Source organism: Hemicordylus capensis, chromosome 3, assembly GCF_027244095.1.
Source record: "Hemicordylus capensis ecotype Gifberg chromosome 3, rHemCap1.1.pri, whole genome shotgun sequence".
Classification (NCBI taxonomy): domain Eukaryota; kingdom Metazoa; phylum Chordata; class Lepidosauria; order Squamata; family Cordylidae; genus Hemicordylus; species Hemicordylus capensis.
In genome coordinates this window covers 21,027,556-21,054,512 of record NC_069659.1, presented here as the reverse complement: position 1 = coordinate 21,054,512, position 26,957 = coordinate 21,027,556, and the positions used below count along the sequence as shown (strand labels likewise).

The window sequence follows — 26,957 nt, the reverse complement described above, 5'->3', positions numbered from 1 at the left end:
ATTGTTGGGAGTTGGTTAACATGACATCCTCTGGGCTTGAAATAACCATCCTCGCTTTTCCATTTGGTGCTAAAGAAGATGCCTGATACGCCTCTAGAATATGTCCCCTCCGTGTTCATCTAATGCATGTCCCCATGTTCATCATTTGTGCAGTGAGAAGCAGGCCCACCATCAGGGGTTGGTAATATCATGCACTGGGCAGGGGCCCAGGGCTCTCAAAAGACCCACATCCAGGGCTAGCCCAAAGATTGGGGGCACCCCAGGCAAAACCTGGCTTTGGTGCTCCCCTGACCCTTTGCCCACACGGGTGGGCACCTTCTGTTAGGCGGGTGGGCGATCACCATCACCCCTCTGGTTGGCTGGTTCCAACAGTGCATGCACCCCAACCCGTGTTCACCCATCAACTGGCTGGCTGGCTGTGGAAATGGGGGTGATCCCCATCACCCAGTTGGGGGGCTATGGCTGGCTCCCTCTGATGGTATGCACACCTGCCTGAGGGGGTGGGGGGTGCCGTTGGGTGGCATGTGTGAGCTTGGTGCCCTAGTTGGCCGTCTAGTTGACCTAGAGGGCGTGCTGGCCCTGCCCAGAGCTGAGACTCTAAGCTAGTTCTGACTGTCATTAACGGGGCATCCTAGCCAACTCCAGAAAGTGTGCACATGCCCAATTTTTGATCATCTGCAAGTAAACAAGAGGGTAGGAGGTGGGGGAGCATGTGTGATGCTCCCACTGGGTAGGACAGCTTTTCATTCTACCTTGTTCAACTGCTGGGTAGGATGTGAGCACTCCCTCCTCCTCCTGCCCTGTTATTTATTCACAGCTGATCAAATATTGGGAGCATGCAGAGTTCCTGAAGCTGGATAGGGCATTTGTCCTATCCAGTTAACAGTCAGAACTGGCTTACCTAGTGCCCTGCCTTCAAGCACCTGCAGCAGGACTCTTGACTTAATGGAGTCACTCCGTTACCACCCTCTCCTACCCATGAATCGGCTTTCATAAGAGGCTTCTGTGTCATTACAGGGGCCTCTTATCTGGACAAAGCCCATTCATGAAGGAAGAGGATGGGGAGAAATAGAGATGTGAAGGCCTGCGTGAGGGGGCAGAAAAATTCGGGAGAAATTGGATCCTGCCATTTTTTTCTTGTCCCCTCTCCCCATCCCCTGAAATTTCCAAGTTTTGGGGTGGGGAACAAGAAAAGAAAACAACAACCAACTTTCCTTTTTTCTCTGTTTCCCCTCCAGGCCTTCACATCTCTAGGGAGAGAGGACCACAGCATGAGTCACTTGGGTGAATCACTTGCTCCACTATTATCTCTTCTGGGCTCTCTCTCCATGAAGGCAGGGGCGTGACTATAATAGGGCAAGGGGAGACAGTTGTCTGGGGGCCCACTGCCTTGGGGGGGCCCCAGAAGCAAGTCACATGACTGACTCCCCCAGCTGCAAACCCGCCCAGGCTTCCTTCAGTTGTATTCATCCTCCAAAATTGATGTGAGTGTTAAGACCTGGAGCTACCAGAAAAGCATGTCTTTCTCTAGTACCATTAAATGACTTGCATCATCCACAATTTACAATACTATGCTTTTTGTTACCACTATTCAGCCTCATTTAAGATTTCTTTACTTCATGAGCTGAGCTTCAGTGAGGGGGTGGCATTTTAAAATCTTGTCTCTGGGCCCACTCCAACCTTGCTACACCCCTGTAAAGGAGCGTAACTATAATAGGGCAAGGGGAGACAGTTGTCTGGGGGCCCACTGCCTTGGGCCCCCCCGAGGCAAGTCACATGACTGACTCCCCCAGCCACGCACCTGCCCAGGCTTCCTTCAGTTGTATTCATCCTCCTAAATTGATGTGAGTGTTAAGAGCTACCAGAACGGCATGTCTTTTTCTAGTACCATTAAATGACTTGCATTGTCCACAATTTACAAAACCTGTTCTATTGTGGCACATAGGTGTTATATATATATAAATTTTACTATGCTTTTTGTTACCACTATTCAGCCTCATTCAAGATTTCTTTAGTTCATGAGCTGAGCTTCAGTGAGGGGGTGGCATTTAAAAATCTTGTCTCTGGGCCCACTCCAACCTTGCTACGCCCCTGCATGAAGGGTTTCATCCAGAGGGCCCTGAAGGAAGCCCATTCAGAGATGGGAAGATCACCTGGAAGCCCACCCCTCTAGCTGGGGCTTACTTAGGTGTTGGGGGCGGTGGCAGCGGTCTGGGGTGCTTCACAGAGGCCACACAGTTGCCATTTTTAAAAACAGTGAGTCACACTGCAATCAATAAACACATTGTCATTAAAGAAACGTGGCCGCCACCAGCACAGCTGCCGCAAAGCACTCTGGACGGCTACTGCCCTGTCACCCAGATAAGCATCTACTAGGGCTTGGGGGCACCTGAACCTGAAGTCAGTCCCTTGGATGGCTATCGCCCTGCTTGCGGGACATAAGGCACTAGACTAGACATACCTTTGGTCTGACCAAAGATGATGACAATGACATTTTGATGTGTTATCTTTAGGGCTGTTAACCAATTACTTGGTGCATTTGAAAATCTCTGTGTGACTGTGTCTTTCCTGGGATATAGAAGGAAGCAAGGGCATAGCTATAACTGAAAGGGGGACAAATGTCTCTGGGTACTGAGGGAGGGGAGGCCATTGTCTAGGTAACAGTTCACTTGTTGGTCTCTCTCCCCCTTCCCCCCCTGGGCACCTCCCTGACTCACTGGCATGCTGTTGGCTCCTCAGAGGGCCCATCTTGGCTTCAAAAAAGATGAGTCCTCTGCAGGAGGGATATATGTAGGTAGTTGGTATATACGTTAAAAAAAATCTGAGCCAGGAGAATGCAAACACGCGAGGGTGTACGTGAGAAGTACGTGCATGTGTGAGGAATGTGTGATATTACTTGCATAGGAGTGAAAGAAAGGGCATGCTGAGAATCTTTTGTTTTTCACCACGCTCTTACACTTGTGCAGCAAAGACACGGGACGTGGGCATCTTCACTTTTGTCCTAGGACCCACTCCAACTTGCTATACCCCTGGCATAAGTTAACTTGGAATTTAATAAAAGAAAGATACCACATGTTGTTAGAGGAAAGGGCCATTCTTTTCCATTGCATTCCAGTCCAATGGAAATTATCAGGGCTACAAGCACCTTCTCTATGAGGGAAGGCTAAAGCCTTTAGTTTGGGTGGGGAAAGGAACCAAAGGGGTACATGATGTGGCAGCGTCATTGGTTACCAGTCCGCTTCTGGGCTAGATTCAAGGTGTCTTGAGCTTTAAAGCACCATATGGCTTGGGGTCGGGGTACCTGTCGGACCGCATTCGCCCATATGAACCTCCCAGGGCCCTCCATTCGGCATCTCAGGCCCTGCTCATGGCCCCACCACTAACTGAGATCCAGCTGGCAGGGATTTGAGACAGCACCTTTTTGGTCGTGGCCCCTCAGCTTTGGAATGCCCTCCCGAAGAGCTTCATCATGCTCCCTCCCTCAATGTTTTTAAAAGACAATTGAAAATACATCTTTTAAAAGAGGTTTTTAAGTGTTTTATCTGCTGCTTATATCTGGTAGGGTTTTTTTAGTTTTTTAGTTCTCAGCTGTTAGCTTTTTATTAATAACTGTTAATTTGAAACTTAAAATTTGTAATTTTAAATGTGGTTTTAGCCTGGTCTTTTAACTTGTTTCTCTTTATTAATCGTTTAATTTACATTGTATTTGTTTTGTACCCCGAGCAGTAGTGTACTGGAGGGGTGGGGTATAAATATTTTAAATAATAATGATGATGATGATCAAGGAAAATTAGAAGTGGTTGTTGTGGGCTGGGGTTAAAAGAGAATCAGAAAAGGCTGAAATTGATCAACTGACAAAAGGTTGGCGACTACTGACGAAAGGCATTTCACAACGGCTGGTTTCCCTAATCTCTTGTCCACCAGACAAGATGAGGGACGCCAGAGAGTTAAGCAACTTGCCTTAGGAACAAATGTCAAGTGAGAGGCACAGTTTAACCCTGACAGCACCTAGTCCTGCACACTCTGCCTTGCAGCTGAAAGTGGCCCAAATGGCAGGCATTAACATTCTGACTCTGCCCTGGCTGATCTTTGTGAGGCTCTCAAGTTAATAAGGGAAGAGAACTCCTAACAAGCAGAAGTCACACCCACAGACCTGGCTGCTGTTGCAAAACAAGAGTTCTGTCTGTATTACTACTATTACGAAGAATATTTATAGACTGTTCTTCAACCAAAGTTTCCAAAGAGGTCTACATAGAAAAATAAAGAATACATAAATAAGATGGTCCCCTATGCCCAAAGGGTTCACAATCTAAAAAGAAACATAAGGCAGATAGCAGCAACAGCCACTGGAGGGATGCTGTCCTAGGGCGGGATAGGGCCAGTTGCTCTCCCCCTGCTAAATATAAGAGAATTGCCATGTTGAAAGGTGCCTCTTATCCAGTTAGCATTGACTCACCGTGCATCTTATTACTGAGCTGGAAATCTTTATCCTCTTTATCGACCATGCTTGGCTCCAAGCAGAAAGTATTTATATTCTCATCTAGGTACCAGCTGAGATTTTCATCCACAATGCTGAACATGAGGGCAAAGCCTTTAATATCAGTGACTGACATGGATGCATTGTCTAATGATCCTTTAAAAAGTGAACAAAAAAACATTTTTAAAAAAACATAGTTAATTTACTTGGAGTTTCAGATGCAGGGGACTGGAAGTCGAGTGTTTGTGGGTCTCCTTTAAAGGTAGGGGACGTAGCTCTGTGGATGGGGCCATAGTTCAGTGTAGAGCATCTGGAGAGGAGAGAGTTCGGGACAGGAGAGAGAGCAAAGCAAGGCAATGTTGGCGTTGCTCGCTCTTGCTGCCCCTCCCCTCAGCACTTCCACACTCCCTCGGGGAGGAGAGTAAATGGGCATCCCTGCAAGTCAGACATGTCAGTGGTTGCTTGGTTGAAAGGGAGACATATAGTGCCTCCTAAGAATTAGTGTACTAGCTGATTGCCTACGTCTGTCTGGGGGATGGGCTGATCCTGATGGGAGAGCTGCTGCCAGTCAGTGTATTTCCTTTTCAAATATATCGATATCTAAATCTCTATCTCTATCCAGGGCTGAGGAAATCCACTAGTCTACTAGTCTGTGACGAGTGAAAAATGATGCCTGTCAAGTGGAAAAGGTTCTGAGTAATGTACCAACTTTGCTTGAGGAACCATCTGATGAGTAAAATATTTTAACTGGCTGATAAACTGAGCCAATATTTCTTCACCCCTGTCTTGTCTATATCTATAGCAATCTATAGTGCTCTCTCTCTCTCTCTCTCTCCTGGCCCAGATGGTCCAAGGGTCTGATTCCAGAAAAGGCAGTGCCACGAGTTCAGACTTTGTTTTTGAAGCAACATCACCACTAGAGGAGTTTTCAGTGAGTTCAAGTTCGGTACCTTTCTTACAAACCAGTAATGGACTGATTAACCCAGAACTGATATCCCTCGAAGTGTCAATGTGTGAATGATAAATCCAAGTCAGGCACTGGGGGTCTGTCAAAGTCGGAGCAAAGTCATCGGTGACTGGCCATGAATAGGTATAATTAGAGCCAGGAAGCACAAAATCATCCTCTTTGCTTTTGCCACTTGTTCCATCTGGGTAGAGGGCTCCTGGAAGAGAAAGAGCAAGAAGGCAGCTTTACGTCTAAGCAACACAGAAGTCTACAGAAATCTTCTCTCATTCCCTTAAAAACGGCAACACTTTTAATGTTACAAAATATATGCATTTGAAAAAGGAAGAAATGGCAACAGCAGCAAGGAAGCCATTTGGAAATTTAAAATGTTATTAAAGTTCTAAGGAAGCTTACAGGTGTTTTTTAATTCAGGGGCTGACCTTGCCTGGCGAGAGATGAGTCGTAATGACAGAACTCAAGAGGCGCGGCCAGTGGTTTAAGAACACAAAAGCTTAAAAGCTGGATCAGAGCATGCGCCATCTACTCCAGTGGCTTTCACAGGAGCGTAACTATAATAGGACAAGGGGAGACAGTTGTCTGGGGGCCCACTGCCTTGAGAGGGGGGGCCCCAGAGGCAAGTCACATGACTGACTCCCCCAGCTGCGCACCCGCCCAGGCTTCCTTCAGTTGTATTCATCCTCCGAAATCGATGTGAGTGTTAAGACCTGGAGCTACCAGAACAGCATGTCTTTTTCTAGTACCATTAAATGACTTGCATCATCCACAATTTACAAAACCTTTTAAAAAATAATTTAGGATGATGTTCTGTTGTGGCACATAGGAGATATATAGATATATATACATTTTACTGTGCTTTTTGTTACCACCATTCAGGCTCATTTAAGATTTCTGTACTTCATGAGCTGAGCTTCAGTGAGTGGGGGCCCATTTTAAAATCTTGTCTCTGGGCCCACTCCAACCTTGCTACGCCCCTGGGCTTTCAAACTGTTTTTTGGAGCTCCTCGGAGGGTTATCAAGGTATTTCTTAATGATAAGATAAAGAATGGAAGAGAAGCTTCCTGCAAGACTGCTTGTTATCACCATAGATGGTATTCAACAGTGGGGTTGTGCAAAGATTTGGCTCTGAAGGGTTGAAGCTGAATCATGTGCACAGCGCCTCTGGCCCCGGGTGTAGGCACCACTTGACTCCATGGCCAACTGTCCTGTGCACTGAGCTACCACTGTAGCTCTTAAAAGATAAGGAACTGGGAAAATCTAAAAGAATAAAGGAGAATCTTAGCTCTTTGTTTTACCTTCAGAATCTTTCTTATAGAAGACTCCATGTGGATGTATGGAATAAGCCAGGGAAGCAAAGTTTTTTAAATGAATGATAAAAGTATCCTGTTCTTCAGCTCTCAGCACTGGACCAAGGAAACCCAGCCACGATGGTTTGGCGATCTCCTGGGAATAGGTCTCATCTGTGAATTGTCTGAAAATTGCCTTTTTGTAAACACGGCCTATTCTGTCGGCTCCTCTTTTCACATACACAGCGGCTTTTCTGCAATGATAAAGCTAAATGTTAAAATCAAACATTTTAACCAATGAGTCAAATGGATCCGATATGGAAAGCTGGGAGCTCAAACAGCATTTCAGTGCTGGTGAATGAAGTCTCCTCATCAGAATGGAAGTGAACTGAGAAACCAGGATTTAAATGCACGGGCATGTGCACACTATGAATGTAATCCAGTCTCAGACCTGTTTAAGGTCACATGTAGTAGAATGAAGTAAGAAAGAGGTGGGAGCATCCAGAGGCAATAAAATGCATCGTACCACTTCAGACCACAGAGAGGGTTTGTATTTTTGAATATTTCTCTGCATTAAAGGAAACTCTCTACCCTTAGAAAGCTAGTATAGCCAGGAATGGACTGGGCTAGAACCATTCTCTGATGCACTAAGGCTTGGGTAGTTTACTTGCAGGGAGTTTTTGAAAAGTAATGTTTATTCAAAATTTATTTATTTATTTAAAATATTTATATTCTACCCATCCAGTGCAATACTACTGGTGGTATTTTCACTCATTGTCACAGATCCTTCATACCAATATTATTACTTATTTTATTTATTTATTTATCCTATTTCTATACCGCCTGATGTGTGTATCTCTTGGCGATGTACATAATTTAAAATACAAGTATAAAACAGGACAGAACAATTAAAACAATTTTACAAAATAAAACAAGCAGTGTAAAATTAAGTAATTAACTAAAAGCCTGATAAAAGTCTTAAGGGTCTTTTTAAAAGCAGTCAAGGATGGAGAAGCTCTTGGTTTGACAGCGAGTGCATTCCAGGGCCCTGGGGCAGCTACAGAGAAGGCCCCATCCTGAGTAGCCACCAAATGAGCCAGTGGCAACCATAACCGAACCTCCCCAGATGATCTTAATTGGCAGGAGGGTTCATGACAAAGGAGGCACTCCCTTAAAGATATTACTGATATCTGTGATTTACATACTACAAAAACAAATTAAAAAGCTACCATTTATCCACTACCATTAAAGTGACACAGTCCACTCTGCTGATTCAGGATCCTACCACGTATTCTGCTGTGTATGTAGGCTACAGATAAATGAATAACACACTGTGACTGAATATATTCAAAGAGGAATGCTCAAGACAAACTAATCACCCCCAATTCTTTTATATATAAGACATATCAGAGCTAAAGTAACATTCCCACTTGATATAACAAAGTGCATAAAACTATAATCAGAAATTCTCAAACAGATGTATAGTCTAATTAGGCACTGGGGTATAAACAGTATGTAGGCTAGGCCAGATCTACCTTTCAGTCAAGGAACTCTGGGAACTGACATACCACAAGAGGGTGGGGATTTCTAAAAATAGTTCTCTGCACAGAGTGGGCTGTGAGTTGGTGGTGTGCAGGGGCTGCAAAGAAGAAAGGAGGCAACCCTTTTAAAGCAGTGTTCAACAGTTGTATAAAACCAAGTGTATGGACAAGGAAATGAATGGGAAGGACTGTCGCTCAGTGGAAGAGCATCTGCTTTGCAGGCAGAAGATCCCAGGTTTGATCCCTAGCTTCTGTAGACAGGGCTGAGAAGTACCCTTCTGAAACCCTGGAGAGCTTCTGGTAGTTAGTGCAGACAATACTGAGCTAGATGGACCACTGGTCTGACTCTGAATAAGGATGTTTCCTATGTAATCTGGGGATAGATGTGGTTAGCCCCAAACTATACTTGTTTGTTTGCTTAACTTATATACCACCCTTCCCAAAGTGGGTCAGGGTGGTTTACATTAAAATTAAAAAAAAACCCACAATACAACAATTAAAATAAAATACAAACATTTTAACCAGATGAAAACTAAAACTAGATATCATTAAAAGCCAGGCTAAAGAGATGGATGAACTGGTGGCACTCGGAGACAGACCCCTCCTAATAATCTGAATGGGTGGTGGGGATCTTGTGGAGAAAGGTCCCAGGTAACCAGGGACCCGGGCCATTCAGGGCTCTAAAGATAATAACCAATATTTTGTACTTTGCCCAGAAACATATCGGCAGCCAGTGCAACTGTATAAGAACAGGCATAATGTGGTCTCTCCGGGATACCCCAGAGACCAATCTGGCTGCTGCATTTTGAACTAACTGAAGTTTCCAAACTATGTGCAAAGGAATTGTCCCCTTTGCTAAGCTCAGTTCTCCGTGGTTTGTATTTGGATGCGTGACTGACTATACATGAGCTCTGTTTGTTGCAAGACATTCCCCTTAGGGGATTGGGCTGTAGCTCAATGGTAGAGCATCTGCTTGCATGCCGAAGGCCCAGATTCAAACTCTGGCATCCAGGTAGGGCTGGGAAAGATCCCAGAGCCTGAAACCTTGGAGAGCTGCTGCCACTGCCAATCAGTATGGAAACAGCCTGAGCCTTTTGGAAGGGCAGTATAAAACTTTTAATAATAAATAATAATAAATAATACTAAGTTAGATGGTCTGACTCGGTATAAGGTAGCTTCCCATGTTCCTATGTCCTGTTAACCTATCTGTATGGCTGTTGTCATTCCACATCTCTTCCCCCATCTCCTGATAATGTATTTTTGAAGTAGGTGTGTGTGTGTGTGTGTGTGTGTGTTGCGTGTGTGCCTCTGTCTCGCCCCCCCACCCCACCCCCACCTGTATTCATCAGCCAATGAAGCTGTGCAGGAAACGGAAATACTGAACATGACAACTTCATATTATGTGTCCACTTCAACAAAACATTACCAGGAGACACATGAAAGAGATGGGCAGCCACAGTGGTTATGTGTTTAAGGAGACATCTAATTTGGTTTTGAGGATGGATTCACATGACCCCAAGGTTAAACACCCCCCCCCCATTACCCCATAATGAGATCAGTATAATCTGGTCTCATGGAGTCTTCAGCTCTTTTTTATCTCCTCAGTCACTGTACAAATGGCTAGCCTTAAAACTCTAGTTCGTTCTTTGCATGGTGGCTGGGATCATTCTACAAAAATTAGCCTTCGGATGGCTGCTGAATCATTCTACAGAATCCAGTTCCCTAAGGATCTCACCACAGGGTGCTAGAAAGAAACCACCTAATGAATGGAAGAAAGAAGTCATTGTGAATACATATATCATTAAGTTGCAGAGACAGAGTAGATTTTGCAAGGAGTTTTGGCTTGACATAATATCTGAACTCTTGAAGCTTAGCTTACTTAATTATGATGCTCAAAGAAGCAGAATTGGCAGAGCTACAGTGGACTAATAAATACCTACAGAGGACTGATTTTGTACACTTCTGCTTTGGAATCCTAAGAATTTGCTCTGCCCAACACTGCATCCCTTCAACAGCAATCACTACACAACAGCATTTTAAAATCTAATAAAGAGTGCAAAGACAACCCACAGATTCAATTTAGATGCCTACTGAATCAGAAGCCAGATAAGATTTATGAATTAAGGTGGATTCAAGGGTCACTGCACTATTAAGGGTAATCTGTAATAAAATTACAGAATATCTTCAACCATCACATATGTGTATGGATCTGTTTTATCCATTTCTTAACTCTAATAACCCAAATGAATCCACATTTAACCAGTATGACAAAGCCTCTTGTCAAAGTCAAAGGTGTACAATCTGTGAACAGTGTATACAGCTATCCATCTGTTTGTACATACAGTTTATTCACATACTGTATTATGTTCAGCTGAACACTATGTTCAGATGAACACAGGGTCAGCAGTACAACTCCTACTGTATCCTGCATTTCATGGGGGCTGTAAGGTTCACTTTTAAAATGTATGCAGTGACAGCCAGTCACATAAAAATATGTACAAGTGTACAAACATATAAACACAGGTACAACATCATGTCTGGATTCTGCTTACTTGTCCAGGATTCCAGTTCCTACGTTGACTTTCAGAATGAATGTGTGTATTCATTTCATGAATTATCATGAAAGTGCGCATATGCATACAGATACTTGAATGTGTGTACAACATAATGTGTGAATTAGTGTGTGCGCCCACACGGGCAGCTGTGCTCCATGCAGCTCCTTGAAGCATGGACTCCAAAGCAGGGTGGAGGGATCCAGGGCTGGAACTTGTTGTTCTGGCCTCCAGGCATCCCTCAATGCAACGTGTGGCACGCTGTTCCCCCCCTCAGACGGGCGCTCTATGGACCCATCTCTATGATTCCTCAGGCGATACATGGTAGATGGGTTAAGGGTGCAAGAGTACTCTTAACCTCAGCTAACAGCCGGGCTGATTAAGAGGGTTAGGTGGATAAGGAGTGGAGGGATCCACAAGGATCCCACTGCTTCTCACAACCAGCCTAACCCTGCCTGGGTCAGCTCAGGCAGGTCATGAGAACAGCCTCAATGTGTGAACAGCTATGGAAGTGCCTTCTTTGCAATGTTTACCCAATAGTCCCCTTCAAACGCTCTATTCATGTAGAAGGAGCACATGGAGGAATCACAGTGGTAGATGCTACTCCTGACTGACACACAATCATGCATATGTATGAAAAAAGCTCCTATGTGCAGAACACTACCTGCGGCAGGCTCTCTTTCTATGCCGTTTAGAAGCCCTTCACACATTCATGCACAGGGGCACTTCTCAAACTTTCACATAAACGCATGGAGATCAGGCACATAGGATCTTTCCTGATCCTCTAAGCACACATTCATTAGAATAGGGGTTTCCAAGCTTGGATCCTCGGATATTGTTCCCCAGCCACAATGGCCAAATGCTGGGGTAGATGGGAGTTGTAGTCCAGCAATACTTGGGGACCCAAGGTTGAGAACCTCTGCATTAGAACATCTGAAAGGGGCACCAGTGATTTCCCAACAAAGAGCAAAAGAACACAGTTGTGGCTGTTCACACATTATGTTTTATCAACTCTTTCCGGGAGGCATTGTTATACCTTGATCCAAAATATGTCTCTGTGGAAGTTAAGTCCTGCTGAATACATATGTTTAAGATTGCATTTATAGTCTCTGCATTACAAAAAAAGAAAAAGAAAAAAACCAGAACATGTGATGTATGTCCTGATCATCCCGGTTACAGGGCAACTTAACTGACAAATGTGCAGATATGAAACTTTGCCTTGAATAACACATTGCAACGCTAGCAACAAATGTCGAAAGGACCCAAATCCTGTAATCCACATTACATCTGAGGAACATGTAACCAGCTATCTTAAGGTGTATGTCAGTGTCAATGTAGATTTTATAAAGGCATGTCTACTGCATTGCCCAGACATGCTTTTGGGAAAAAGAAGAAGAAGAAGAAGAAGAAGAAGAAGAAGAAGAAGAAGAAAATCAGCCTGGAAACCACTAAGCCAAACATCCATCTCGGCGGCAAAACAGATGTGGGTAGAGAGTGAAGCTCAAACCTTAAAAGCAACATTCATTAACAACTCCGCCAAGGCGCCACCAGAGAGTCCGGCTTTGACTTACTCATCCTCTGTAAGCTTTTGTCCTGTAATCAGATTCTTCCCAGTTGGTGCGTAGTCCCAGTCCTCCTCCACAATTCCAATATGGTAAATTCTGGTCGCTGCTTGAGCTAAAACTAAAAACCAAAGGATTATGCAAGTCAGAATGCGGGCCACTGACTTCACAGAAGGCATTTGTGTGTGTGTGTGTCACTCCAGGCAGGAGCCAGCCAAAGTGTGCTCACCTCTCCTGCCACTAAGTTCCAAACAGACAGACAGGAGGAATGGACAAAGCAAAGCTCCTCCCGTTCAGCCATTTGGGGCTGGGGAAGGGACGGTCCAGAAAACTTGAGCAAGAGGAGAAAGGCTTATAGAGTGTGGTTGCTATGGCGATGGGCCTATTGCCAGGCTTGGAGGGACACTGTGAAATTGGCTGCGTGTTGTTTCTCTTGTCGGCTAAATAAAGAGGGCAGAGTTTGGGATTCTGTTTTGTTTTTGAAAATGTGGGTGCTCTCTTGGCCCTCCCTACTTTATGAGATGATTGTTAGTGTGATGATGATTATTCCTTTGGTCCTAAGATGATTGTTAGTGTTACGATGATTATTCCTTTGGTCCTAAGTTCCCCTATAGTGTATTATTATACACCTACATGTTTTGACAAGCATGCCCTCTCTGTTTCCCCTTAGGCAGAGATATATCAGGATAGTAGAGTTACAGATTAAATAGCTGCTGAATGCAAATATATCTCAAAGCTTCCTTTGGCACGACACATTGGTCCTCATCCCCTATTGAAACTCCTCTTAAATTGAATGCATATTCTTCCTATGCTAAGCTCCCCAACTTTATCTTCTTTCCTTCTACTTCCTCTCCCTGCCCATCTACAATCTATTCTAAAATCTATAAGATTTAAGACTGTAAACTACTCAGGGCAGAGACCTGTCCAATGCTTAGAGTGTTCTGTTCCCTCTAAGGCGTGTGCACGTGCGTGTGCTCACAAGATTTTTGATGTCCACTTGGTTAATTTTAGATCCTGCTCAGGTTGGATCAGGAGGGCCCCACTCTGAATGCATGTGCGCACACCCTGCCTGGATACTGCCACCCAGAACAAAACTCATTCCGCACAGAGATGAAAAAAATTAGAGAGAACACTGCTCTCAAGTAGCTGTCACAGCGGCACAGATGCAGGACAGTTGTCCAGCAGCTTATGCATTGTGAGCATTCACACACACACACACACCAAAATTACACAGAAATAGAAAAGGAACTGTTTGTCATCATTTCTGGCTGCCATAAGTTTCATCAATATATTTATGGGTGTGTAGTAACGGTTGAGACAGACCACAAACCACTGGAACATAGCCTGGAGAAACCACTGATCTGTGCTATACTAAGGCTCCAGCACATGATTTTAAGCACCAGAAACACAATCTCTGTTGGAGATAAAGCTCCAGCAGCATTGACTCTTTACACCTTCTGTCCTATTGACTACTAGGGGCATTGCAAATGAGGTTGCAAACAAGGGTCTTCCTCTTTGTTTCTCCATTCTTCTTGTCTCTCTCACTCTGCTCTGGCTTTGGATTGGTAAACATACCCTCAGGTCTCCCCCTCCTCTTTGTACCTGCTTGCTGCATCCCCACCCCACCCCTTCTTCCTTCCTTATTCTGCCTCTGCACGATGAAGACATAGAAAGCTCAGGGACACAGGCTTTCTATCTAAGTATGTAACTTCCTTAATAAACCTTTACGAGTATTTGGACCTTAAATGTCTGCCTCAAGATACTCTTAATGGGCTTGGTCCTTCTCACACTCTCTTGCTTTGTTATAATTGGGATCATTGAAATTCCTTCTCTACAACAATCTCAAAATGATCTACAAACCTGAAAAGGACATTCTCTAAGCTGACTTGTTGTCCCATACTTATCCAGAGGGCCATGAGGTCGTGGAAGATGAAGACCTGAAACAACAGGCACTTGCATACTGAGGAACCTGCCTGCCACCACAAACAAACTTGCTGAGGTCATTCAGAGCAGGATGGAACTGTAGCCCTCTCTTCAGTCATTATTCTTATAGAATGGTGTACTTGGGTACACCATCCCAAGCAGGAAGGGAAATCCTGCCCCACTGGCGCATCAATCGTTTACCCCACTCGCCCTCCTGAGCCACTCAGGCTTACAGCATTCGTCAGAAGACTTTGTCTGATGGTGATCGGGAGACTTGGGTGCCCAAATAGAAAAGGAACGGCTCCTAGGCATTTTTCACAAAGGGCTTTTAGCTTGCATCTCCTCCAGAATGGAGGGTGTGCATTCACATATCAGCCAGATTTACCCCAAAGTCCCTGCGAGCTATTGGGAAGCACTTCACACACAATTCGGCTTTTTCACTGTGTGTTAGAGTGTAGCCTGAAAAAAAATCCACTTTTTGCATTGGATTTTTTTGGGCAACTTCAAACAGTAAAGCCTCACAGTAAACCCATGGTAAAGCCTGCTGTGAAAAAATGTCCTGGTCTTGTGGTAGCAAGCATGACTTGTCCCCTTAGCTAAGCAGGATCCACCCTGATTGCATATGAATGGGAGACTACATGTGAGAGCACAATAAGATATTCCCCGTAGGGGAGGGAGCCGCTCTAGGAATAGCAGAAGGTTCCAAGTTCCCTTGCTGGCAGCATCTCCAAGATAGGGCTGAGAGAGACTCCTGCCTGCAAACTTGGAGAAGCCGCTGCCAGTCGGTGTAGACAATACTGAGCGAGATGGGCCTATGGTCTTACTCAGTATATGGCAGCTTCCTATGTTCCTAGAAAAGGAAATAGAAAAGGAACAGGTCTATATTCAAATGAGGTTTGTTAAGAGAGGGGATGTAATTTATGTGTTAAATCAGTCAGTTCAGTTCAGTTATTCCCAATGTGTGGTCCATGAGGGAACTGAAGATGGTTCGTGGGGAAAATCTGTTGGTACCTGCCTGCTCCTGCTTCCCCTGTGGGGCTGCTGCCTGCTGCCTCTGTGTAACATCTGTGGGGAGTGTCTGCAGGATTGGGACCAGCTCCTGATTGACTCAGCACTTCCTCGGGTCATCTGCCCAACTTTGGGCTTTGTAGGAACACTGCCTGTGGCGGCAGGCCTGCCACCAGTGGGGTCACCACTGAAGAGGTGACACCAAAGGGGGCTGCCCCTTTGGGGGAGCCACTTCAGGGGATAATGAGGATGAGGGCCAGGCTGTTTGGCTCAAGATCCCTCATGGGTGTATAAAGGAGGGTGGGTAGTATAGTTGGGCTTCTTTTTGAAATCTTGGGTGAGTTGAGTTTTAATGTGTCTGGGTCTGTCTGGAGATGGGGAAACGGGGTGTATCCACTGATTATGGGGCAGCTATACCAGTGGTGATGGGGAATAGAAGAAGTAACATTGACAGGTCAGCAGGCTGTTGCAGGGGAAGGGATATCAGAAACTTAATTGCTGTCTCCCCTCCTGACAGCTCTTTGACCTTGGAAAGCAATGCTAACCACCCACAGAGCCTCGTCTTGCTCCTTTGTAATGCCATGTCAGTCCAGAATATACCTGAAATCATCCATGATCTGATTCTGGATGAAGGTGCCAATCTGATATGTATTACGGAGAATTGGTTGGGGGAGGCTGGTGGCCCAGTCTGGTCCCGGCTTCTTCCTCCAGGGTACTCTGTTGAGGAGCAGGGGAGGGGAAGTGGGCAGGGAGGTGGAGTGGCTGTGGTCTACAAGAACAATATCTCCCTTATCTCCCTGTTGAAGTGATAGATCATAGCAATGTGTGTACCTAAGTTTGGGGACCAGGGATAGACTGGGACTTCTGATGGTGTACCGATTGGCCCGCTGCCCGACGGAGTTCCTAGCTGAGCTGACCGACTTGGTCTCGGGCTTGGCATTGGAATCTCCCAGGCTTGTGGTGTTGGGGGACTTCAGTGTTCATTCTGGGACCAATTTGTCCATGGCGGCTCAGGAGTTCATAGCAGCCATGACGACTATGGGCCTATCCCAGGTGGTTTTGGGACTGATGCATATTGCTGGTCACGCACTTGATCTGGTCTTTCACTCTGAACAGGGTGGTGTTCCATGGGTGGGGACTCCTGTGATTTCCCCTTTGTCATGGACAGACCACCATCTGGTTAAGGTTGGACTCACGACCACGTCCCACCTCTGCAGAGGCGGTGGGCCCATTAGGATGGTATGCCTGAGAAGGTTACTGGATCCAAAAGGATGCCAAGAAGCTTTGGAGGAATTTAGTGTTGGCTTTACTGGTGACCCTGGTGACACTCTGGTGGAGAACTGGAATAATCAGCTCACCAAGGCAGTGGACATGATCGCTCCTAGGCATCCTCTCCAACCCGCTTCGAAACTGGCCCCATGGTATATGAAAGAACTATGGGGGCTGAAGCAGCAAGGTAGATGACTAGAGAGCAAGTGGAGGCTTGACTTGAATCCAACAGATTATTACATAGAGAGCATTTGAAGATCTATGCTCAGGCTATATATGCGGCAAAGAAGTTATTCTTTTCCTCCCAAATTGCCTCCGCAAGTTTACGTCTGGAAGAGTTGTTCAGGGTCATGAAGGGGCTAATGTGTGCCCCTTCACCCTTGAATCAGTACTTAGAACCAAAAATTACTCGCTCTGACGTTTTTAATGACTTTGTGGACAAAATATCTCGTATGAGGGCCAACTTGGATTCAAACTCTACAATTGTTACAGAGTCTGATGCCGAGGTGTCCAGCAGCTCCTCTTATGTGATGAACCTGGATCAGTTTCAGTTTGTGACTCCTGAGGATGTGGACAAGTTGCTCAGAATGGTGCAGCCTACCATCTGCCCTCTTGATCCTTGTCCGACAGGGTTTATACTATCTGGCAGAAAGGCTGTTGTAGAAGGCCTGGCAGAGATTATAAATGCTTAGGGCAGGATGCCTCCTTGTCTTAAGGAGGCAATCATTAGACCGCTTTTGAAGAAGCCTTCCTTGGATCCCTCAGAGTTAAATAATTACAGGCCTGTCTCCAGCCTTCCATGGTTAGGCAAGGTGATTGAGAAGGTGGTGACCTCCCAGCAAGGTGATTGAGAAGGTGGAGACTGCTTTGGTCGGCCTGATGGATGATCTCCAATTTGGAACTAACAGAGGGAATGTGACTCTGTTGGTCCTTTTGGATCTCTCGGTGGCTTTCGATACTATTGACCATAGTATCCTTCTTGAATGTCTATGGGGATTGGGGGTGGGAGGCACTACTTTGCATTGTTTCCGCTTCTACCTCACGGGCAGATTCCAGATGGTGTCTCCTGGAGACTGTTCTTCAAAATCTGAACTTTCCTATGGTGTCCCTCAGGGCTCTGTATTGTCTCCAATGTTGTTTAACATCTAAATCTAACTGCTGGGAGAGATCATCAGGAGATTTGTGGAGGGTGATCAATATGCTGATGACACCCAAATCTATTTCTCCATGTCATCATCATCAGGAGAAGGCATAACCTCCCTAAACACCTACCTGGAGGCAGTAATGGGCTGGATGAGGGATAACAAACTGAGGCTGAATCCAGATAAGATAAAAGGTACTGCAGGGTCAAAACTCAGGAGACGATTTTGATCTGCCGGTTCTGAATGGGGTCACACTTCCCCAGAAGGAACAGGTACGCAGTCTGGGGGTGCTTTTGGATCCGAACCTCTCCCTGGTGTCCCAGCTTGAGGCGGTGGCCAGAGGTGCTTTTTATCAGCTTCAGCTGATACACCAACTGTGTCCGTTTCTTGAGATGAACGACCTCAAAACAGTGGTACATCTGCTGGTCAACGCCAGACTCTACCACCTCAATGCGCCTATCTGGGGCTGCCTTTGTACTTAGTCTAGAAACTGCAGTTGGTTCAGAATGCTGCAGCCATGTTGGTTTCTGGGTCATCTAGGAGAGACCATATTACTCCTGTCTTGAAGGAATTTCACTGGCTACCGATACATTTCTGGGCAAAATACAAGGTGCTGGTCATTACCTATAAAGCCCTAAACAGCTTAGGCCCTGGGTATTTAAGAGAACATCTTCTTTGCCATGAGCCCCACCGCCTGCTAAGTTCATCTAGAGAAGTTTGCCTGCAGCTGCTGCCAACTTATCTCGCAGCTACCCAGGAATGGGCCTTCTCCGTTGCAGCCCCTGGACTTTGGAATGTGCTCCCTGTTGAAATAAAAGCTGCCCCATCTCTGACAAGTTTTAAAAAGGTACTGAAGACACATTTATTTACCCAGGCTTTTAATTAGATTCATAGTTTTATATAATTTAAATACTGGGTTTTAAATGTTTTTAATCTTTTTAATGATTTTAATTGTTAATTGATTCAATGTTAAATGATTTTAATTGTAAACCACCCAGAGATGCAGGTTTTGGGTAGTACAGAATTTTTAAAATAAATAAATAAATAAATAAATTGTATTCAATGTTACATTATTATTTGCAATGTAATTTGCTTCACAAACATCCTTGTGTAATATAACATTCTCTGAATTTAAAGAGAATGAATTAGAAATGTGTTTTTAATTGCCCTTGATATTATATTTGACTCCTGTCAGCCACAGGCTTTGTTAAAAATGTTTAAAATGGCTTGCTTATGTGTTGGTCTGCAAAAGCTTTTGATGATGATGTAGTGGTCTGAATAAAGGAAAAGGTTGCGAACCACTGAGTTAATGTCCCTTTAAGAAATACAGATGAAAGGAGAAGCAGACTTTGCTTTATTCAGTTTGAGTCATTCCGAAGCTGTGTAAGGTGAAGTAGCCAGGACTGCATGGTAGACACTAAATGAATTTGATAGAAACTAAGAAATCTACAGAAGATTTATTTCCTTGATCACAAAAGACAATATGGGCAGTGTACAATACAGAGAGAGTTACATTAACATTATACAGCATGACTAACTGCAGTAATTGTATCTGACTCCACGGAAGGATTCTATATCACCTTCTTTTGCTGGGAGTAAAGCTAGATTATAATGCAATCTCCTATCTCACGCTACACTCTTTGTGGGTGTGGTCAGTGCTCTATCTGCTATAATCATTATCTAGTTCAGCCCAATTTAGCCTTTGTTCTTCCTCTTTTACCTAACTAATTGGTACTCATTGCCTCACAAAGTGTTTGTATATATTCATTAGTGTTAATTACCCAGCAGCATAGATTAAATGACGCACATTTTAAAATGGCAAGCAGAAGGATTCATAAAATAAAAACACAGCAAAAGATCTCTGCTTCCTGCTGAAATACTAAGACATCTATATAATTAATTCTCTTAGCCGGCATGCGTGTCCAGGATTTGGCGGCAGAACTCTTGCGACACACTGTGAGAGTTCCGGCGAGAGGCCAGCGGAGTAAAGAGGAGAGGGGGAAGAAAGTGCCGCTGTCAGGGACCGAGGAGAGAAAAGCAGTGGCGGCCGGGCAGGCGGGCAGGAGAGAGAAGTGGCGCTGGTGGCGACGGGCGGGCGGCGGGGAGAGAAGGGCAGTGGTGGCAGGCAAGCGAGAGAAAAGCGGCAGTGGGCGGAGTGCGGGGAGAGAAAAGTGGCAGCGGTGGCAGAACAGGGGGGAGAGAAAAGCTGCCACTGCGGCGGGAGGGGGGGGAAAAACAGCGGCAGTGGGGCCCTTCTTGGCTGCCCGCCACCCGGTGAGGCTCTGTGTGGGGAGGAATGGGAGGGGAGGAGGGCTAGAGAGCATAGGGCTGGAGGGAAGGGGAAGAGGGGAGAGACCGGGGCAGGAGAAAGAGCGGGGTGGGAACAGCCGGCCCCAAAGTGCCATACAGATGCTCTGTGTGGGGTTGGCTAGTTCTCAGAATTTTATGCTGGCAACAAAACTTTCTGGTTTTTGGTAATCTTGACTGCATTTGTATCTGTTTGGGTGGACCTTTTGACTGTACCATAATGAACTTGATGGATGGATGAATGGATTGAAAACTGGGGTCTTTGGCTGAACAGAACTGCTCTTACTTGAATTGTCAAATCTGTCTGTCTATCTATGTTATTTGTATGCTGCCTTTCAGACTGAGGCCTCTCACAACAGTTCATGGAGCTGTAACCCAGGGTTAGAGCATCCACTTTGCATGCAGAAGGCCCCAGGTTTCAGTCCCTGGCATCTCCTGGTAGGGCTGGGGAAGACTCCAGGCAGGAGTCCTTGGAGAGCTGCTGCCGGTCATTGCAGACAATACTAAGCTAGGTGGACCAATGGTCTGACTTGGTGTCAGGCAGCCAGAGATGCACCTAGGTAATTTTGGAGCCTGACCTAAAGGCTTTTGGAGGGCCCAAGGTATTTAAGAGAATGCCTTCTTCATTATGAATCCTGCTGCCTATTGGGGCAGTTCATCTGAGAGTGTTGTGTCACCAGCTCCTATGGTGGTGACCCAAAGTGGTGCTGTCTCTGTAGTTGCCCCAGGGCTGTGGAATGCCCTTCCTGCTGAGATTAGAGCTGCTCCATCCCTAATGGCTTTTAGGAAACAACTGAAGACACATCTCTGTAGCCAAGCTTTTTAGCTGGAAGTTTTACAGTGGATATTGAAAAGAATCACCCCCTTTGATAGACCTTAAATTCTGGTTCCCTTACATCCTGAAATGAAAACACAAAGAAAATCCCCTTCACCAGCTGTACTTATCCAATGCAACCTATAACATCCAACTGAAAAACATCACAATTACAGTCCAGAAAAAGTGTCAGAAATAAAAACCAAGAATTACTGAGATTGAAAAAGGATCACCCCCCAATGTCAATATTTTGTTGAACCACCTTTTGCTTTAATAACAGCCTTGAATCTGTTGGGATACTTCTCTATCAACCTTGCACATCTAGACGGAGCAATATTTGCCCACTCCTCCATACAGAACTGTTCAAGTTCGGTCACATTGGATGGTAGGTGTTGGTGGACTGCTATCTTCAAATCTCTCCACAGATTTTCTATGGGATTTAGGTCTGGGCTCTGACTGGGCCACATGAGGACGTTCACTTTTTTCTCCTTCAGCCACTTTGTGGTCAATTTTGCTGTGTGCTTCGGATCGTTGTCATGTTGAAAGGTGAATCTTCTGCCCATCCTCAACTGTCTGGCAGAGGGTAGCAGGTTTTCTTCCAGAATCTGATGGTATTTTGCCCCATCCATTTTTCCTTCTACCCTAACGAGAGCCCCAGTCCCTGAGGCAGAGAAACACCCCCACAACAGGATGCTGCCACCTCCATGCTTCACTGTAGATATGGTGTGTTGTGGATGGTGAGCTGCGTTGGATTTATGCCAGGTGTACTGTTTGGTGTTGAGGCCAAATAGTTCAATCTTGGTCTCATCTGACCATAAGACCTTTTTCCATTTGGCAGCAGAATCTTCAAGGTGCCTTCTGGCAAAGCTCAAACGAGCTTTAATGTGGCCTTTTTTGAGAAGTGGCTTTCTCCTTGCGACCCTCCCGAACAAGCCACATTTTTTCCACAACACACCATACCTACAGTGAAGCATGGAGGTGGCAGCATCCTGTTGTGGGGGTGTATTTATCTTCCTCCCGCCCCTGACCCATGCCCTTTACTTGCACACCATCATTGTCGGCACCCGGAGCAGAGCCCCCCTCAGATGACCTTGTCAAGTGGGCAGCAACCCTTGGGAGCAGACGGTCCCTCAAGTACCCCAAACCATTAAGAGCTTTAAAGGTCAAAACCAGCACCTTGAATTGGACCCAGAAATGAACTGGAAGCCAGTGGAACTCTTTCAGAATGGGTGTGATGTGCTCCCACCGGGCAGCTCCAGATAAAACCCTAGCTGCCGCATTTTGCACTAGCTACAGTTTCCAGATATTCTTCAAGGGCAGCCCCACATAGAGCGCGTTACAGTAATCCAGCCGTGACGTGACTAAGGCATGGGTAACTGTGGCCAGATCTGCCTTCTTGAGAAAGGGACGCAGCTGGCGCACTAGCCGAAGCCATGCAAAGGCACCCCTGGCCACCACCTCCACCTGAGCTTCCAAAAGCAAAGCTGGGTCCAGTAGTACCCCCAAGCTGCGTACTTGCTCCTTCAAGGGGAGTGCAACCCCATCCAGAACTGGTAAAATCTCCTCATCCTGATTGGCTCTCCTACTGACCAACAGTACTTCCGTCTTGTCCGGATTCAATTTCAGTTTATTAGCCCACATCCAACCCATCACGGCCTCCAGCCCCCGATTCAGGACATCCACAGCCTCCCTAGGATTAGGTGACAAGGACAGATAGAGCTGAGTGTCACCTGCATATTCCTGACAACTGAGTCCAAGTTCCAGGGTGACCTCTCCCAGCGGTTTCATGTAGATGTTAAACAGCATGGGGGACAAGACTGAACCCTGCAGGACCCCACAGGCCAGTGGCCACAGAGCTGAGCAGTAGTCCCCCAGCACCACCTTCTGGACCCTCCCCCCCAAGAAAGGACTGGAACCACTGCAACGCAGTACCTCCGATTCCCATACTCGAGAGGCGGCCCTGAAGTAAACCATGGTCGATGGTATCGAACACCGCCGAGAGGTCCAGCAGAACCAACAGGGACACACTCTCCTTGTCTAGTTCCCGGCGTAGGTCATCCACTAGAGTGACCAAGGCAGTCTCAGTCCCATATTCTGGGTGGAAGCCAGATTGAAAAGGGTCCAGATAATCCGTATCATCCAAGACCCTCTGCAGCTGGGACGCCACCACATGCTCTATCACCTTGCCCAAAAAGGGCAGGTTAGAGACCGGTCTATAGTTGTCTGGGCTGGAGGAATCAAGGGAGGGCTTTTTAAATAATGGTCTTACCACCGCCTCCTTGAGCCACAATGGCATCCTGCCCTCCCTTAATGAGGCATTAATAATCACCTCCAACCATCTACCTGTCCCCTCCCTGGCTTCTTTTATTAGCCATGAAGGGCAAGGTTCAAGAGCACACAATGTCACCCGCACACTGCTCAGGATCTTGTCCACATCCTCAGGCTGCACCAACTGAAAAGATTCTAGTACTATGGGAGGCACGACCAGAGGCACGTCTTCTGGAACTGCCAAAACTCTGGAGTCCAAATCGGCACGGATGCAAGCGACTTTATCTGCATAGTGACACGCAAACTGATCATAGTGGGCTGTAGATGATTTCTCCCCCATTACCTGGGGGGATGTGTGCAGCAATGTCCTTGCTACATGGAACAGCTCCGCCGGTCTGCACTGAGCAGATGCAATGGAGGCGGAGAAAAAAAATTTCTTCGCCGCCCCCACTGCCACGGAGTAGTCCCTAAAATGGGCTCTAGCCCGTGTTCAGTCAGATTCGGCACGACTCTTCCTCCAGCGTCGTTCCAGCCATCGCCCGAGTTGCTTCATCGCCCTAAGCTCTGAGGAAAACCAAGGAGCAGATCGGGCTCCACCAAGCCAGAGAGAGCATTCAGGAGAAACCGTGTCAACAGCCTGGGCCGTCTCTCCATTCCAGAGATCAACCAGGGCCTCGACAGGGTCACCAGCTCTGGACACTGGAAATTCCCCAAGGGCCGTCTGGAATCCAAGCGGATCCATAAGCCTCCGGGGGAGGACCATCCTAATCAGTCCACCACCCCTTCAGAGGGCAGACGGAGCAGTCAAACTAAACCCCACCAGATGATGATCTGTCCATGACAAGGGAGTTGTCTCAAATTTCCCCACCTCCCCATCATTTATTTCCTGGTCAGCAAAAACCAGATCCAGAGTATGTCCTGCCATGTGGGTAGGGCCCGATACCAACTGAGACAGGCGCCATGGTTGCCATAGAGGCCATGAAATCCTGAGCCACACTCACTAGGGGAGCCTCAGTGTGGACATTGAAATACCCCAAAACAATAAGCTTGGGGGAACCCAAGGCCACCTCCGAGACCACCCCCGCCAGCTCAGGTAGGGAGACTGAAGTACAGCGGTGTGGTCGGTACACCAGCAGAATCTCCAGCCTATCTCGGAGGCCCACCCTCAAGGACAAACACTCGCAATTCTGAGATTGCCTGACTGGGCACCTGGAAACAGGAAGGATGTCTTGATAGATGACTGCAACGCCCCCTCCCCGACCCTCCAGGCAGGGCTGTTGCACGATCTGGAAACCTGGAGGACAGAGCTGAGAGAGACCAACCCCACCCAGCTCATCCAACCAGGTCTCCGTCACACATACCAGGTCAGCCTCAAATCAAATCGTGGATGAGAGATGTTTTAGCATTGAATGACCTGGCATTCAGCAGCAGCACCCTAATCCTCGAGGGAGTGTTCTCAGCCAATCTTCTTTTGAAGGCAGTTCATTACTCTTCCATTTCTGTGCATATATTATTCTGGCCGCCGTAGATGCATACATGAAAAGAGTTAAGTTATTTGTAGAAATTACTCCTTGTGTTATTCCTAGCAGGAAGGATTCTGGCTTCTTAGGAAATGTCACTTTAAATATTTTCTTTAATTCATTATATATCATGTCCCAATAGGCCTTAGCCTTCCCACAGGTCCACCACATTTGGAAAAAAGTACCTTCAGTGTGCCCACACTTCCAACATTTGTTTGAAACATTTTTATACATTAATGCCAGTTTTTTTGGTATCAGATACCATCTGTACATCATTTTATAATAATTTTCCTTCAAAGCATAACAAGCAGTAAATTTTAAATCGCTCTTCCATAACTTTTCCCAAGCTGCCATAACTTTTCCTCAACCTGCAAACCTGTCTCTCAAGGATCTGCAGATGTCCTTCCATGGGAAAAGTCTCCAGGCTGGCTGTTGGCCATGAGGCAGCCAGACTTCATGGCTGGTGCTCACTAAGCCTGCTCCCCATCCTCTCTCATCTACCTCCTAGCTCTTTCTGAGCACAAAGAAAAACTTCACTTCCTGCCGCCAGGCCATCTAGGTCCCGGCCACCGTGTGCTGAGTGGCTGATCCCCAGAAGTCACTGCCTGTCAGTCAGGACAGGGTTCACTTCCGGTTCACTCTTTAGGGTAAGGGAGGGCCAATTGCTACAAATGTCAGTCACTGAATTTTGTATGGTTGGTGATTATGTTGAAATAAGGCTTTATAATGTGCCAGTTGGGCAAACAGAATTTTCCCCCTTTTACCAATATATTCATGGGATATGTTCTGAGTTACTTGCTCTTCTGTTCTTATCATATGACAAAGCCGCGCCGGCTCGCACACCCCTATCATGTATGGTGATGATGAAATACAGAACTAGGGTCAGAAGTCAACGTCTTTCTCAGAAGCCCTGCTGCTGATTCCTGAGACAGTCTCTGTGTTCATAGCCTTTGTGTGGTACTGGTGGTTTTGGTGAAGCAACTGTCTCTGGGTCTGTTCAAATAGGAGAGCAGTTTGCCAAGGGCCCTTGGAAACTTTTAGCCAGCTGTGATGAAATGCCCATTAATAATAATTATAGTTTGCAATGGTACCTTCCAAGTTAATTCATTCAGAGAAGACTGTCAAAATAATGATGCCGCTTCCTTTAGCCATGTTTATTCATAGGGAAGTCTCAGATTTTGTATTTTTCCACTAGAACACCAGAACAACCTACAGAACATTGGACTCCCTGAAATGCAACTGCATATATTCCAATATTTTGTTTTAACTTGCTCCCACCAGATGACTACAACTTATTCCACTCCTACCTGTTCAGACTGGGATAAACAAATTATCCTGAAGCCAGTGTCTGGAGCAGCATCTCAGACCTTCTCCTCTGCCAAACGAGAACCATTGCAAAACTTACCCAGCATTCAGAGAATGGAGTAAAAAACCTGTTGCACTCCTCCATAACTAAAATAAGCTGCTTAGTTCATTTAAACAGGCCCTTTCCCTCCAAACAGCCAGCCATGAATCTTGCATTATCTATTAAAACTTAGCTACTCATTCAGACAGGTGTCGGTGGAATGACAGATTTCTTAAACCGGATTATACACAGCTCTTTGGCAGGGTTCCTAATCCAGGTCTGCAAAAAGGTTTTTTTTTTTGTAGGCTCAAAACACACCTGACAACATGAACATAACTAGCTTTTGTGTCTTTGTTTCTCTATAGTAAAATCACAGCAGTGGAGGGGCCTGATCGGCACCGGGACTGTAGCATGTAGGGAATGGAGGATGCAGCACATGTGCAGGAAAATCAGGGGGTAAGGCAGGAGATTATCCTACCCCCAATCTTGTACCCTTGCTAACTAACTGAAGAAAGAGGCACCTTTAAAGTGTCAATTATCTTCCATTTAGCAGGAGGAGAGCAACTGGCCCTATCCAGCCCCAGCACAGCATCCCTCCAGTGGTGGAGGGTGTCTACCTTATCTTTCTTTCCATATTGTGAGCCCGTTGTGGACAGGGAACCATCTTATTTATTGTCCTATGTAAACCATTTTGAGTACTCTAGTTGAAAAGCAGTATTTAAATATTCATAGTAGTAGTAGTAGTAGTAGTAGTAGCAGTAAATTGAAGGGTTGGCATGTAGCATGCTCTGCATGGGTGCAGGTGAGGTGAGGTGTACCTTGCCTACTGCCTCAGATTGTGCTGCCTGAGCCTGAAAACCATTTGGCTGGACAGATGTTAGCCTTTAAAGTGCAGCTCTAATGACCCGACTTTAACTTACATTTAAAAAGTAACCACCAGATCCCCCGCCCCGCCGCATGCACACACAGCTCGCCTTCT

The 26,957-nt window shown here is 46.0% G+C and overlaps 1 protein-coding gene across 3 annotated transcripts in view; it reads right to left on the bottom strand.

Annotated features, from left to right (window-relative positions):
• Positions 1-14,324, bottom strand: part of HEPHL1 (hephaestin like 1) — a 74,587-nt gene extending 60,263 nt beyond the window's left edge. The window contains exons 1-5 of one of the 3 annotated variants that reach the window (XM_053310252.1): positions 14,243-14,324; positions 12,392-12,503; positions 6,737-6,981; positions 5,428-5,640; positions 4,457-4,633 (exon numbers count right to left, since the gene is read on the bottom strand). In XM_053310252.1, the coding sequence (XP_053166227.1) occupies positions 4,457-4,633; positions 5,428-5,640; positions 6,737-6,981; positions 12,392-12,503; positions 14,243-14,255 (760 nt within the window). In that variant the 5' untranslated portion in view covers positions 14,256-14,324. Of the gene's footprint in view, positions 1-4,456; positions 4,634-5,427; positions 5,641-6,736; positions 6,982-12,391; positions 12,791-14,242 lie in introns of those variants that run through there. The other 2 variants (XM_053310253.1, XM_053310250.1) reach the window with 2 other exon arrangements.
• Positions 14,325-26,957: the final 12,633 nt, after the last annotated feature.